This window comes from Mus caroli, unplaced genomic scaffold (assembly GCF_978045245.1).
Source record: "Mus caroli unplaced genomic scaffold, Mus_caroli_1 scaffold_15, whole genome shotgun sequence".
NCBI lineage: Eukaryota > Metazoa > Chordata > Mammalia > Rodentia > Muridae > Mus > Mus caroli.
The window spans coordinates 20836070-20851380 of record NW_028227270.1 but is presented as its reverse complement, the minus strand read 5'-3'; the positions used below and the strand labels follow the sequence as shown (position 1 = coordinate 20851380).

Here is a 15311-nt window from a genome sequence, read left to right as displayed (position 1 = left end):
GAATATAAAATTATATCCTCTGGTTTTCTGTTGTGTCCTAGGAGACAGGTAGGGTGCCATTAATTTCTACTAAGAACTATTACAGAAAAGTAAGGGTACGCTGCCCATCACATGTCACCTATTCACTGCAGAGGGGCTCAGTCTGAAGTAGCTGAGTGGATATTCCCTGCCTCCCTCACCTCTAAACACATCCCTACCAAAGCCAAATGCTTGTCAGAAGGAATGTCCTGTGCTCCCTTGCTAAAATGACAAGCTCTCTGGAATGATTTTAGACCTCAAAAGCTCAGTGGCAGACCATTTTCCTACACTGTATACAATCAAAGTTCTGGGTTTAAACCATAGTAACACATACACACACACACTGATTATTCTTTTTATGTTACCATTCATATTATATAAATACTTCTCATATATTTACAAATAAAGGCAAATGTCATGAAATTTAAGATTTTAATTAATGAGAATACATTGATTCTCACTAATGATACTACAGCGTGGTAGAACACCTAGGTTTAAAGTCTTAAAACCATGCTGGACACAAAGCCTGTTTTGATTACCTCAGAGCAGCTGTCTGGGAGTGGCTGTTTCCTGCTACCACCTACCATCTTCAGACAAGCTTATTTATTTATTTTTGGTCTTATTATTCCCAAGTGGAAAGAGCTTATCTTGTTCTTTCATTATAAAAGTATGCATTAAAAATGCACACACAGAGGCTAGAGGCGTAGCTCAGCACTAAAGTGGGTGTATAGTGTGTGCAACGCTCTAGGTTCAATCTCCAGCATTAAATCACACACACCTATAAAAACAAATTCACTGCATAAATAAACTGGCAACTCATGAAAGTCTGACGAACTAATGCCGGAATTCTGAGGCCATGGAGATCAGCAGGCAGAAGGCCTCACTTCCAGGCCTGAAGACATGAATTTGAATGCCAGAAGAGGAGTAACTCCATCATATTGTCCTCTGGGAACACACACACACACACACACACACAGATACATCCATACGCACATACACACACGCACACACAGTGCCCCACCCCAATAAAGAAAATGTAATAAGTATTCTGTGCTGGATTGTGTATGTGTGAACGTGCCAGCTATTCCCTGCATATGAAGCTGACACCTCAAAATGTCCACTTGGAAAATTCTTGAAGCTATTTGACAGGACGATGAAGCTCCACAGAGCATGAGACTTAATTAAATCTTAGCTCTAGTAGTCAATAAGGTGTCTTCATTCTACAGAGAGAAAATTATATTTTTGATTGAAAGGAAAACAAATGTGGCGATTTCTCAGTATTCAGTTAAATGTTCCATTATTTAAGTTAGACAAATATATCCCAGATAGATGAATTGACCACGCCAAAAAGACTCTTGTGGGTAAGGAAAACAAGGTATAAGAATCATATGTGGGGGCTGGTGAGATGGCTCAGCAGGTAAGAGCACTGACTGTTCTTCCAAAGGTCCTGAGTTTTAGTCTAAAAAAGAAAAAAGAAAGGAAGAAAGAAAGGAAAGGGAGAGGGAAAGGAAAGAAAAGAAAAATCTGGTGTGACTGTGGTCCTGGTATGACAAGCCTACCTGTCACACCTGTATAGTTAGCACTGGGCAAGCCATCAACACAAAAACCATCACCTTAGCTACGCACTAAACCGTTACCTCAACTGCTTACAAGGCTGATGCCAGAGTTCTTTGGGTTAAACTTGAAAAGAATCTCTGGGCTTACCATGAAAGCATAACTTGAAAGTAACTGCCTCAGGAAAGTCTGGGTACTTGGAAATTTTATTATCAGTCCAACACAATTCCCCTAAACTCATGTTTCATTTCTTAGAAAGCCTTTCTTGAGTGTCGATTGGTAGAAGAGCCACTTCAGGGAGAAGAGTGTGTGAGAGAGACATGGTTACCATCCAAACAGAGCCCTGCACTTCTGTTTTATAAAAGGGCACCAAAGGAAAACAAAATCCTCAAAACTGTCTCCAGGCCTGGAGGGAAAAAAATGAGATGACAACATGACCCCAGTTTCCAAGGCAACAACCACAAACCCGGCCTGTAACCAGATGCTTAAGGGGCAGAAGAGGAGAAGGGCTTACCTGACCCAGTCCTCTTCCAGCTCCTCACAGGACTCCCCGCCTGTCGTGTAGTCTGTTTCATAGTGGTCGGGGTCCGTCCTCTTGCCCTTTCCTGCTTTCCCCTTCGTGGGAGCCCTTTTAGAAGGCGTCTCTAGGTTCCCATTGCTGCTGTACCGAGGCTGCCTGAAGTCGTCCACAGACAAGGTCAGAGGAATCTCCTGGGCCACTTCAGGCACCCTAGTGAAAACACAGGCCACCACTCAGAGATCGAGTACACTTTGACTCTGCCACCACCCTGCAACCAAAAGGGCAGCAAGAACAGGGCTAGGAGACACCCACAGTCGAGGGCGCTCACCCTGAGCAGATGCGCAGATTCCTGCATTCAGTCTGGCACCAATTCAGACCCTTCCAACACACAAGCAGCTTTAAAGTTCTGACTGGAGGAGGGGAGTCCATGTTAAAACTTCTAAGTAAAGTGGAGCTCACGGTTCAGACTAAGCTGTAAGAGGTGTTTATCTGCCCTGTGCCAGAGACTTACTCAACAAAAGACTTGTCAGGAAAATAATGAGGACAATTCTTTTCTACAGGTTCTTCCAGTCCCCAGGAATGCTGGTGTGTGTGTGTGTACTCAGCTTATCCAACAAAGATAGGCTCTTTGCAACAGTATTTTTATGTTACATATATAGATTATCCTTTCAAGATGAAAGTTTGAAAAATTACAAAATTTAAACTAAAACGCTTCATAGTTTTGAGTGTAGTCACGAATGCCTGTCATCCCAGCATTCAAGAGGTTAAAGTGGGAGAATCATTGTGTCATCTTGAGTGGGCTACACCGAGAGGCCCTATCTAAATACCCACTGTAGTGGCTAGTTGACTTGACACAGCTGGAGTTATCACAGAGAAAGGAGATTCAGTTGAGGAAATGCCTCCATGAGATTCAACTGTAAGGCATTTTCTTAATTAGTGATCAAGTGGGAAAGGCCCTTGTGGGTGGGACCATCTCTGGGCTGGCAGTCTTGGGTTCTATAAGAGAGCAGACTGAGCAAGCCGGGGGAGGCAAGCCAGTAAAGAACATCCCTCCATAGCCTCTACATCAGCTCCTGCTTCTTGACTTGCTTGAGTTCCAGTCCTGACTTCCTTTGGTGATCAACAGCAATGTGGAAATGTAAGCTGAATAAACCCTTTCCTCCCCAACTGCTTCTTGGTCATGATGTTTGTGCAGGATTAGAAACCCTGACTAAGACACCCACCTTTCAAGGGAAGGAGTTTATTAAGTATTCTTTTAACTCCTTCTGTGTTGAACTTAAAGCCATGTAGAAGCAACAGGGGCTTACCAGAGCACTTGTTATGTTTCTAACATAATTATTTCACGTTGCATCAGACGCTAAATTGCATATAATGTTCCTGCTGCTGAGCATGAAAACAAAACCCAACAGCAATAAAAAGGGCTGAGACGGGCACATGCTATTTCTGAGCAACAGAAACAGTTTTATTGTTGCTCTGTAAACAGTAAAGAACAAAAATGAACAACAACAACAACAACAAAATGGCAGAGACATTCTAAGTTATCAGCCTTTCTCTTCAGACCAAGTATTAAATAAAAGTAACTGAAGCTTTTTCTCCCCTCTCTATTGCTTCCAATCTACAGAATCCAGAAGGTAAGTTTTATCTCTAGGTTTACGGTTGGTTTCCCAGTGCCACCTGGGCCTCACTACTGTCAGACCCTTAGCTCAGCATTCTTTAAAAAAAAAAAAAATGGTTGTGAGCCACCATGTGGTTGCTGGGAATTGAACTCAGGACCTCAGGAAAAGCAGTCAGTGCTCTTAACCGCTGAGCCATCGCTCCAGCCTCCTTTGCTGAGCATTCGAACCACACTTAAGCTCTTACTGACTCTGAAACTTTGGGAAGGATGTGTAGCTGGGGAACTGGGGAGGGCAGGACTTATTTCTTCAATGTGGCTGTATGTGTTATGCTACCCTTATGTTAACCTTACATGAGTGTCAATGATTAACCAGCTCTTAGACACTCTACCCACAATACCAGCCACTCTGTGCTTTCTGCTTTGAGGCAGTAAAACCAAACTTTGTCTTTACCCTTTGTTTTGAAGGAGTTTGTTTGTTGTTGAGACAAGGCTGTCATGGAACCTGGCCCTCAAATTCACAACATAGCTGAAGATAACCTTGAACTCTTTTTTTTTTTTTTTTGGTTTTTCGAGACAGGGTTTCTCTGTATAGCCCTGGCTGTCCTGGAACTCACTTTGTAGACCAGGCTGGCCTCGAACTCAGAAATCCGCCTGCCTCTGCCTCCCGAGTGCTGGGATCAAAGGTGTGCGCCACCACGCCCGGCCTAACCTTGAACTCTTGATCCTCTTGCCTCCATACCCCCGAGGGCTAGTATGGTAGGTAAGTACCGCCATGGCAGGCTTCATATAAAATCTTTTGGATGTGGTTTGGCCTATTTAAGGGCCTCTGCATCAGCTCCTGCCTGCAGCTTCCTGCACTGACTGCGTTTGAAGATGAACTGTTACATGGAACTGTGCGCAAAACAAACCCTTTCCTCCAACTTGCTTTGGTCATGGTGTTTCATCAGAGCAATAGTAACCCGAAGACAAGGTGATACCAGGATGGTGGAGTCTTACTGTGGCAGACCTGACCGTGTTCTGCGGAGGACTGTGGAAGGATTTTAGATTTTTGGGTTAGAAAAGTCATCGAGTGTTTGAGAGCTCAGTGAGCTGTTCTGTCGTGGCTCTGAAAATTAAGATTGTTGAGAGCAGGGCAGACGATGGAGATCTGGCTTGGGAAGTTTCAGAGGGATGAGAAGATGTGGGTCATTTGTGTGAGGACAATGTAGTTCTGGTCAGCTGGGGATGAAGACTCAGCTGTGACTAACAAAATACCAGAACCACTAAAGTAAAACCTTTGTTTTACTGGGATAAATGATGCTGGTTGGCTGAAGCTAAGAAATTAGTGATGACTAAGAAGAGATGAGCACCGCTGAGGTGAGATCCTCTGGGTGTGCTTCCTGAGAGTCAGCACACAGAGGCTGTGTTCCAGAGGGGGCCAAGGCTGTGCCTCACACTGGTAGCGGAACTTGTTAGTGCAAGAGGCAGTCACCTAGGTGATACTGGTTTTGAAGGCATGAAGGGGTCATGGAGAGCAGCTGAGGCTTGGCACTGTGAGAGGTGAAGGTACAGCCTCAGTGCCAGTGAAAGGCCAGAGATTGAAGGGGTCATGCAGAGAGAAGTTGAAGCTTGGCACCATGAAGAGAGCCTATGAGTGGATCCTGCCTGAGCTTAAGACAAGCTCTGTGTGCTGCAGAAGCCAGAGCTGGAGAAGTGACTCAAGCCCTTTGAGGAGCCCAGAAAATCATGAGTGAATCCCAGATATTAGATTTTGCTTTGATTATGCCCTGGTATTTCCTTCTTGAAGTTAAGTAAATATTTAACTTATTATTTATTTTACAGGAGCCCACAGTTGCAAGACAGAATTTTTAAACAGATTTTAGGTTTTAAAAGACACTTTGGGAACTGGAGAGATGGGCTCAGTGGTTAAGAGCACTGACTGCTCTTCCAGAGATCCTGAGTTAAATTCCCAGCAACCACATGGTGGCTCACAACCATCTGTAAAGGGATCCGATGCCCTCTTCTGGTGTGTCTAAGGACAGCTATAGGGTACTCACAGACATAAGATAAATAAATCTTTAAAAAAAAAAAAATAGAGAAAAAGCCTTTGGACTTCTGAAAAGATTAAATCTGAAAGGACAATGGCATTGTCACTTCTCAGCCTTCTGACTAACAAGGAAAAGGGAGGATAGCACAAAACAATAGGCCAATATTCATATTTAGACAAATGTTATCAAATTAAAGTGCTACTTACAGAGGCGTTGACTTATAGAAAGACTCTGGGTATGATCGCTTGCCATTCACTTTGCCATTGGAGGAGTAGGCCATTGGACTGTCAACTCTTTCCGCATAGTCAGAGGGGGGTGGAGGCATGTCCTGTGTGCCTGCAGACACATTTTTAACCTTAAAAAAAAAAAAAATCAACCCAGGTGTCTTAGTCAGGGTTTCTATTCCTGCACAAACATCATGACCAAGAAGCAGTTGGGGAGGAAAGGGTTTATTCGGCTTACATTTCCACATTGCTGTTATCACCAAAGAAAGTCGGGACTGGAACTCAAGCAGGTGAGAAAGCAGGAGCTGATGCAGAAGCCATGGAGGGATGTTCTTTACTGGCTTGCTTGCTTCCCCTGGCTTGCTCAGCCGGCTCTCTTATAGAGCCAAGACTACCAGCCCAGAGATGGTCCTACCCACAAGGGGGCCTTTCCCCCTTGATCACTAATTGAGAAAATGCCTTACAGTTGGATCTCATGGAGGCATTTCCTCAACTGAAGCTCCTTTCTCTGTGATAACTCCAGCTGTGTCAAGTTGACACAAAACCAGCCAGTACACCAGGAGACATTGTCATTTCTCACTCAGAACTGAAAGGGGTAAATGTTATGTTTCAAACCTGGGAGAAGAAGTGAACCTGGCCTCCAGATTCTCCCAGCATCCCTCAGTCCCTACCTGTTACAGGGTATGGTCTGCATACCCCACCCTCTTCCCTGAACTCTGCAGCCACAGAGGCCCTTCCCTATGTAATCCAGACATTAGGGTTACCTGTCCCTCCTTTTGTACCTTTGGCCTCCTGGCTGCTCTACTTGGCTTCCCTCTCTCCCTTCCCCTTCTCCTCTCAGGACATGGTTCAGGGTCATGGCGACTCCAGATTCTTTCAGGTGTGTCTGCCACTGGCTATGATCTCCACTATATCACAAACTTTCTCCTCCACCACACCTAGGAACAATCATGTCTCTTCCTTTCTTCTTTGTTTTCATTCATAAGTGGGAGGGGAGTTATCACATATAAACTATATAATATTTAGCTCAGGTTATAGAATAACGTGAAGTAATTAGCTACAGTAACTTTCTTACACTCACCCCTTCCATGTGAGAAGCCTGGGCTCACTGCCTGATTGGCTGAGGGGACCAAGTGCCGTGCCCAACACCCCTGTCAAGCAACTCACAGCCACCTTTAACAGCACCTCTAAAGGATCGAGCAGAATCTCCCGTTGTCTGTGGGCATTTGCATGCATGTGTGCACACTTACACACACAAGTTAATCTTTAAAAAGAATAATGGCATCAATTTTTTTGGGTCTCAGTGTTCCCATCTGCATAAAATGGGGGCAATTAATCATAAGAATATCTGTAGAATTAAAGGACATGAAGTATCCTATCTACCACATCTTCTGAACATAGTTTTAAAAAAAACAAAAAACAAACTCCTACTATACTGGATACAAGTAAATCCTTTGGATCCAATTGAGCTTTTTTCTTCTGCCACAGAATTTGCAGGCTTGTAACTGGATGATTCTGCTATTTTATACTCTTGCAATTATTATCTGCATCCATACATGGTGTGTCCTTACTAAATACATCCATACATTGTGTGTTCTAACGATATACATCCATACATGGTGTGTCCTTACTATACATCTATACATGGTATGCCCTTACTATACGTGAGCCTTACATCTTATGTTCTCTGCTATGGGAGCATGTGGTGTTTTTGATTGTTTCATATTCAGGGTTAGAGAGAGACGGGATCATTTCTCTGAAAGTGGAATTCAGGGCCACTGCCAAACCAGCAGGTGGGTTTCCAGGGAGTGTACTCAGATTCCACCACAGGGGGCCCGGGTGGGAACCATTCTTGGCTCCCACAGAATTCCTTACAACTGAACACAACAAACACCCTCTCCGCCAAAACGGTTGCCAAGTCAAAGGCCTGTTCTTATTCTAGAGATCTCATCAGAACTTAAAAAGGCTTCCTTTTCTTGAAAGCCTTGTTTTACTTTTCTCCTGGATCTACTCCCCCTCCTTTCCCCTCCAACAGGAACTTTACCAGAGCCCTAGTCCTTCTGGCTCCTTACAGCCTGGAATGCCCTTCCTCCTTTCTTTGTCTGCTAATCCCTCATTGAACTCCAAATCTTAGTTCAAGTGCAACCACCTCCTAGAGGCCTTTCACTCAAGTCCCTGCAGGATGAGGTACAAGCTCTCTTATCTCCCCGCATCTATCCCTACAATCCTCCAGCCAGAGCAACCACTCACTGACTCATAGCAATGGCTCGCTCACTTATTGAGACAAGGAACTGTTCTCAAGCTACCAACTCGGATGGGCTGCTAACAATGCTCATCTGACAAAGCATGGCACAATCTTATAGCCATGACACCTCTCTCAGAAATGAGGAAGCCGTGGCTCAGGACATTGGATAACCTTCCCAAGGACCTAGACCTAATAAAAATGGTCACACGGGAGGCCTTGCTAGCCAAAACCAGGCCAGTGTCTGCATAAGTCAGAAGCCCAGAGCTTGGCCTTCAGGATGGCTCGGCTGGCAAATGAACCTGACAAACCTGAGTTCAATCTCTGAGACCTACGTGGTAGAAGGAGAAAGCTAAGTCCCACAGGGTCCTCTGAGTCACACACATGCTGTGGCACAAGTGCACCTTCCAACACACATATACACAAATAAATGTAATAAAAAGAGGCCCAGAGCTTGCTGTAAAAAGATTTCCTGCGAAACTAGAGCAAAAATATAAAGCGAAAACACAAATTAAGATCTGTCTGGGGAGACGCAAAGCTCAACAGCCGTCATTCCCACACCAAGTGCTGGACTCGCCACTCAGCGCAGCCTCTGGTAAGCCCTGACCGAGTCTCTACCCCAGGTCTTCCGGCATGGAAAAGAATTGATAGAAAAGGGCAATGGAAGGCCACATGGTGGAGTCCGGCCAACCAAGAAATGCCGCAGACTCACTCTTGAGATTAAACTCAAAAGTTTATCTCAAAAATGTATCTTACACAAACTAGTTTAAAGCATAAAATAGCTAATTTGGGGGATGCACAGGATACATGGATACTAAGGTCCACATTCCAATTTACAAAAAAAAAAAAAGCTGGAGCAGGGCACAGAGGCAGGAGGATCTCTTGAGTCTGAGACTACAGAGCAAGTTCCAGGACAGCCAGGGCTACACAGAGTAACCCTGTCACCCCAAAAAAACAAAAAAACCAAAAACAAAACAAAAAAAGCTTTGATGACAGCATTCTTCACTTCCTCTCTGCTCTGCCTTCATTACAAGTTCACATGTGCACAGTCAGGCTGCACTCGCAGCCAGCCAGTCGAGCAATGTGACAAAAGTCACCCACCACTATGAAGGAAAAGAAATGTCGCTTGATGAGTGCCTGATCACATGCCTAGCAGTCTAAGCGTAGTTATTTTAGCCCCACCCAGGTAGATAGCATTACCAGTATTTTCATATGAGGAAATTAATCTGCTCAAAGTAAAATAGAAGAAGACATAGTGGTGTGGAAGCTGAGCCTTGTGCCCCTCTCAACTAGCTGTTCCCTTCCAAGTCCACCCCAGCTTCTGGAGGTGTGCACTGTAGCTAGGTACATCACATGTCCCTGAAACAAAGCTCACTCTCCTCACACTCACCACACTCGGAGATACATCATAAAACCTCTACGTATCTAACCTCAGAAGAGCAGCAAGTGACAAAATTTAATCACTAGTGATGCTGAGAATTCCGCACCAGAAGGGCCTTCGCCTGCTTGGAAGGAAAGCAGAGAAATAGCCCAACACAGAGAGAAGCAGGCTAATCTCAACGTGCCATCTCCATTTTACAACCTGCCCAACCCACCTTCACGAGCCACGATCCTTGCACAAGTTCTCTAACGCTGAGAAGTCCAACTTGTTTTTCCTGTTCCTGGTATTTTTATCCCTGCAGAAGCTCAGCCCCAAAAAAGCTCAAAATACCTTCTCAAAAGTTCTTTTTTTTTTTTGGTTTTGCTTTTTTTTTTTTTTTGGTTTGGTTTGGTTTGGTTTGGTTTTAGTTTTGGTTTTTCAAGACAGGGTTCCTCTGTGTAGCTCTGTCTGTCCTGGAACTCACTCTGTAGACCAGGCTGGCCTCAAACTCAGAAAGGTCCACCTGCCTCTGCCTCCAGAGTGCTGAGATTAAAGGTGATCGCCACCATCACCCCAATCCTTTTTTTTTCACTCTGTGTTGTTTGAAATGTTCCTATATGGACCAATCCTACAAATTAAGAGGCCATAGACCAAGTTGGAACAAGGGACTGGTTTAAATTGCTCAATGGCACTAAGGCCTTTACTCAGTACCAGCTGTGTGCTCCCCAAAGAAACTGTGTATCAACAAAGACAAATTCTGTCGGAGGTTTGGAAGCAAGGCAGGAGGAGCCCTTAGGCCCAGGAGGTGGAGGCAGGAGAGCTGGAGACCCTCACTCTCACTGAGTGAACCTTATCGTCATCTAATCTGTGGCTTCTTGCAGACACCAAAATCCCAAGGAAGGCTGTACTTCAGTATACAAGTATTTCGGGCTATGGCTCCTCTAAAGGGCCAGAAATCTCCCTGAGCCACCATCAGCTGTCCCAAATACCCTTCAGTCTACTAATGCCTTTCAGTGCCCTTCAGTTGACTACGATATGGTGTGTTATGGCACAGAAAGGACTTTTACCTACATTTAAAGTCAAAGGCTGAACACGTCTGCAGTGTAGCAGCTGTGGCTAGCTTGGGGAACAGAGGTTCTCAAATCATGTTCCCCAGAACAGCACATTCCCAACATCAGCTCTAAAACCACTGAATCAGAAACCAGGGGGCGAGGCAGAGTCAACTGCTCTAACACTGGCTCCAGGGGATCCTGATGGTGGCAATGGAGTCGAGCCACTGATGTGGGACAGAATGCCAAGGGCTGCAGACAGCCATGCCATGTTTAGATCATTACACCTATCCACATGGCTGACTTCAGGAACATTAACTCTTGGTGCCAGAAATCTAGGAACTGCAGCTTTCAGAGAGCCACAGAAAGCACTCTCCATTTCTAACACAAACTCTTCCTCTTCCCACAGACCTCTCTAAAACAGGCTCTGTCTGTCTGTCTGTCTGTCTGTCTGTTTCTGTCTGTCCTCCAGCCTCTCTCCACTCACGGTGGACCTGAAACAGTCAGGGCCTATTGCACTCTTCCTCCTGGGTGGTTCAGACAGTCAGACAGGCAGCTGTTACTTCTGCCACACTCTGTTCCATCAGGGACCACAGACAACCGTGTCATCTTCCCCAGCATGAGAGTCCAGTGAACCAATGGTACAGGCAAGGATGCTTGCACTGGGGAGAGTGAAGGGCTATCAGAGTCTCATCAGCTGTCTAATGCTGATGACCAAGATTGCCTGGCCGCTCCAGCCTAGCATGCTCATCACTGTGGACATCTGTATGCTGAGGAGAGGACACGGAAGATCTCGAGGAAAGCATGTTTTCACTGTAAGGCTGAAGCAGGGTAGCTAGGAGTCAGTCACACTTCGATGATGGCACATTTACCTCCTGACATCTCGCATACTCTTATGCAAGCCGCAGACGCTACTGATCACCATCCTAAATAAATGTGATTCTAAATGTATTGGGTGTGGGTATACTCAATATATTTCTTATGATGATCTCAATGTACGGCGATTTTATCAAGGTATAACCCCCATATAAAACCCAGGAGCATCGGTGCATATACACAGTTTATTGGATGTCAAATATATTTCTATAAAGCTGTCTTTAAAAAAAAAAATCACTGGGTAAGATTATATTGGTTAACCTTCAATTTCAACAGCCTGACTATGGATGAGACTCTTACTTTCCCTGTTTACAGACATCTAACCTATTATATTAAAAACTTCATCAGGGGCTGGAGAGATGGCTCAGTGGTTAAGAGCTCTTCCAGAGGTCTTGAGTTCATTTCCCAGCAACCACATGGTGGCTCACAACCATCTATAGTGGTATCTAATGCCCTCTTCTGGAGTGTCTGAAGACAGCTACAGTGTACTTACATTACATAGATAGATAGATAGATAGATAGGTGGATGATAGATAGATAGATAGATAGATAGATAGATAGATACTTCATCAGAAGCTAAGGACACCAAACTCTACATCCTGGAATGGTCACAAGTAGTAAGGCCCACACTGCACAAATCCTGCCCTGACTATACTTTCATGGTTAGTTGGTTTCTTTTTTTTTTTTAATTTTTCTGTCAAAATTAAGTTATAGAGTTCAAGCCCAAGTCCCAGAGTGCCCTGCACTGGAAGGAGTCTGTGTAAACAGCCCAAGCCATGGATCACTGCAAGCCACCATCTCACCTCCGACGCCTGTCTGCCCCTCAGATCTCCATCCTCCTTCATGAGAATAACAGACCCATCTCAGATTCTCCAACCACATCAGGAGAACCTGAAACTCCAGCTCTGAATTTTAATTGCCAATTGATCAGATAACGTAGTAATAAAAACTGATCCCAAGGCCGAGCATGGTAGCACACACCCCAAAAAGTTAAAACAAAACAAAAACAAATCTCAAGCACATGTCCACAATCAACTTTTAAATATTTACCATAGAGGTGTAAAATTCCTCGTATTTATCTAGAGAAAGTGAATATGCATTTTTACATATTTTTAATCAGCCACATCTCACACTGGTCTTGAGAGGCAGACAAATCACTGCTCAAAGGAACTGAGATGCGAAGATGTGTTGATCTGCTTGCCAGTTCACACTGGAACCAGAGATGTTCACATATATCCAGGTACTCTCTCCAACCAAACACGGGGGTTAAAATATCAGAGTTTAGCTGGTGGTGGTACATGCCTTTAATCCCACCACTCTGGAGACAGAGACGGGATCTTTATGAGTTTCAGGCTAGCCTGGTCTACAGGGTGTGTTCCAGGATAACCAACAGTCAGGGCTATATAATGAAACCATGTCTCAAGAAACAAACACAAAGTAGAAAAGACAACCTTACACATAAAGAATGGAAGAAATGGGGGCCTAAGAGTCACGCTAGTCCACTGACATAAGAACTGAAGCCCACAAGAAAGGGTTTGCTTTGCCTCTTGATGATACAGACTCGCTAGAGCCGGCTTTTCTGGCCTGTGTGTGGTAAAATATCCTCAGGTAACTGTGCAGAAAAACTCAGGGTTCTCTTTGGGACAGGTCTCCCCAGGTTGCTCAGCTGGCCTTTCTCTCCTGAAGCCAAGCATTCTTCCCTCGTCGACCTCCACACTGACCCAGCCTCCAGCTGTGGCTTCCATTCTCTTCACAAACACTGAGAAGTCACTCCATCACACAACGGACACTGTTACACAGAGCGGGAGTACATCTGATGACTGCACATAGACTTGTCATATCCATATTGCTTAGTCACTTGTGCATGACACATGAACACCAAACAGGGCTTAGACTATCTCATGCCTCATAAAAGTTGCCCTCTGCCTCCATCAAAACTCTTACAAAAATCAAGATATCAGAGACACTGCTTGGGTTTCTGCTACCTCAACAACTGTGGCAAAGTAGAAAGAAAATACATTAGGCCAATGGCCAAAAAAAAAAAAAAAAATGTACATAAACAAAGATAACAGTGATACACTTGTACTGTTGATAGACAGACAGTATAGTCTAACAGTTCCAGGAGTTGTGGCTGAGATAATTAATGGGCCAGCTTCGGAAAACAATTGGGCATTGTTTTATAAAGAGGTATGTTCACGAACTCTTCACCCCAGGAGTTCCACACTTGAGTACGGGTTGAAGAGAAATTTGCTCAAGTGTAGGTGACTCAAGGAGACTCATATTCCCCTGGCCTTGGGCACAGAGTCACCCTGTTGGAGATGGTGGTTTTCTATCAGTCAGAGGCAGAGAGGGTGACAGATCTTTGTTCATCCTAGCTTGGCACATGGCTTGGTGGCCAAAGCTGTCTTATGTCTAGGACTCATAAAAATCAAATCAAATCAATTCCAGGCAACCCAGCATGGGAGGGGGAAGACAGACACAGACCGAAGGACCGCCATATCCCCCACAGATCTCCCCTTCAGCTCACAGCACAGGCAGGCTACAGATACCTGCTTGGGCTAGGTCACCCACTCTCATGACCCCAGGGTCAACTCGCCCTACTGCTTGGGGAGGGGAGGGTAGAGTGGGGGCAGCATACACTGGGGGTGTCACCCAGGGGCCCACCAGCACATGGCCAGCCTACAGCGGGAGCCACCACAATGTGCCCATATGTGGTGGTCAGATGGTTGAGAAAGAGGAGTGAGTGAGGTGGCTTGGGCATTATGAAGAGAGATGGAACTGGAGACTCCAGGGTGGAGCAGAGAAGCCTGCTGTGAGCAGTCAGCCAGCTCTGCCACCTGGGGCCACAGTGAGGTCCCAGCCTCGAGCTGCTGCTGAGGGCCATGACTGAGTCTGTGACTACATAGCAGCAGGATTGGGTATAGATAACCATGGTGATGTCTCTGATTGAGGCAGCCACTGGAACCATGTGGATATCCAGGGGTTGTGCAGAACTGCCCCCGGATCCTCACTGAATATGGCGCTCTAGCAAGCTGGCCCCATTTCTCAACTATGGCAGCAATCAGGAGAGCGGGCCCTGGCCTCAACCAGGCAGCACAGTGGAGCTGGCCCTGGGGGGGCTGGATGTGGGTGAGCATGCTCTGACAGTGAGTGTGGGAGAGCTGACCTGGCCACTCATTTGCCATGGAGTGGGACAACTGCAGAGATGCTGCCCCACCCCTTGCCACATGCAGCAGTTGGGAGAACTGGCCCTGGGGTCATGAGGACAGGTGAGCTGGCCCCACCCTCTGTAGGCTGGAGCACTTGGGAAAGCAGGCCTTGCACCCCATCTGTGCAGCATAGTAGAACTAGCTAGCCCTGTTGAGGGGTGAGGGGGCAGGTGAGCTCCCAGAGTGTGGGAGAACTGGCCCTGCCACCCCTCTGCTGAGGTGGCCTGGGGGTGGGGGGGATGCCCTCTGCCCCCTTGCCCCTCACTACCTGTGGTAGTCACGAGAGCCAACTCTGGGGCATGAGAGCAGGTGAGGTGGCCATGTTCATTGGAGCACTTGGGAGAGCGGACCCTGCACCTTGACTGGACAGCACAGTGGAACTGGCTCAGGAAGTGTGGGAGCAGGTGAGCCAGCCCTGAGGGCCTGAGAGTAGGCTAAGACCCAGGGCTCTGAACTGGCCCATCCTAAAATCTATGTCATCTGCTAACAGTTGGGATGTGTGAAAGGCCACTCCTACTATTGCAAAGCTGCAGATTCTCAATGACACAGGGCAACAACAGGATAACCCGGAGGAGTCCGGATGAGGATCCGATAATGATTTCATCACAGAAGCCAGA

General features: G+C 45.8%; 1 protein-coding gene and 1 non-coding gene across 8 annotated transcripts in view; one reads left to right on the top strand and one right to left on the bottom strand.

Annotated features, from left to right (window-relative positions):
- Positions 1 to 15311, bottom strand: part of Ocln (occludin) — a 57213-nt gene that overhangs the window by 11371 nt on the left and 30531 nt on the right. For all 7 annotated transcript variants that reach the window (XR_015045371.1, XM_021180864.3, XM_029468412.2 and 4 more), the window contains 2 exons: positions 5941 to 6089; positions 2087 to 2302 (listed from right to left, as the gene is read on the bottom strand). Coding sequence is in view for 6 of the 7 variants with exons in the window: in XM_021180864.3 (XP_021036523.1) it covers positions 2087 to 2302; positions 5941 to 6089 (365 nt within the window). In the remaining variant the exon portion in view is untranslated. The remainder of the gene's footprint in view (positions 1 to 2086; positions 2303 to 5940; positions 6090 to 15311) is intronic.
- Positions 13767 to 13910, top strand: LOC115029131 (small nucleolar RNA SNORA48). The gene has a single exon (XR_003834702.1). It is a non-coding gene; the product is annotated as a small nucleolar RNA SNORA48 (small nucleolar RNA).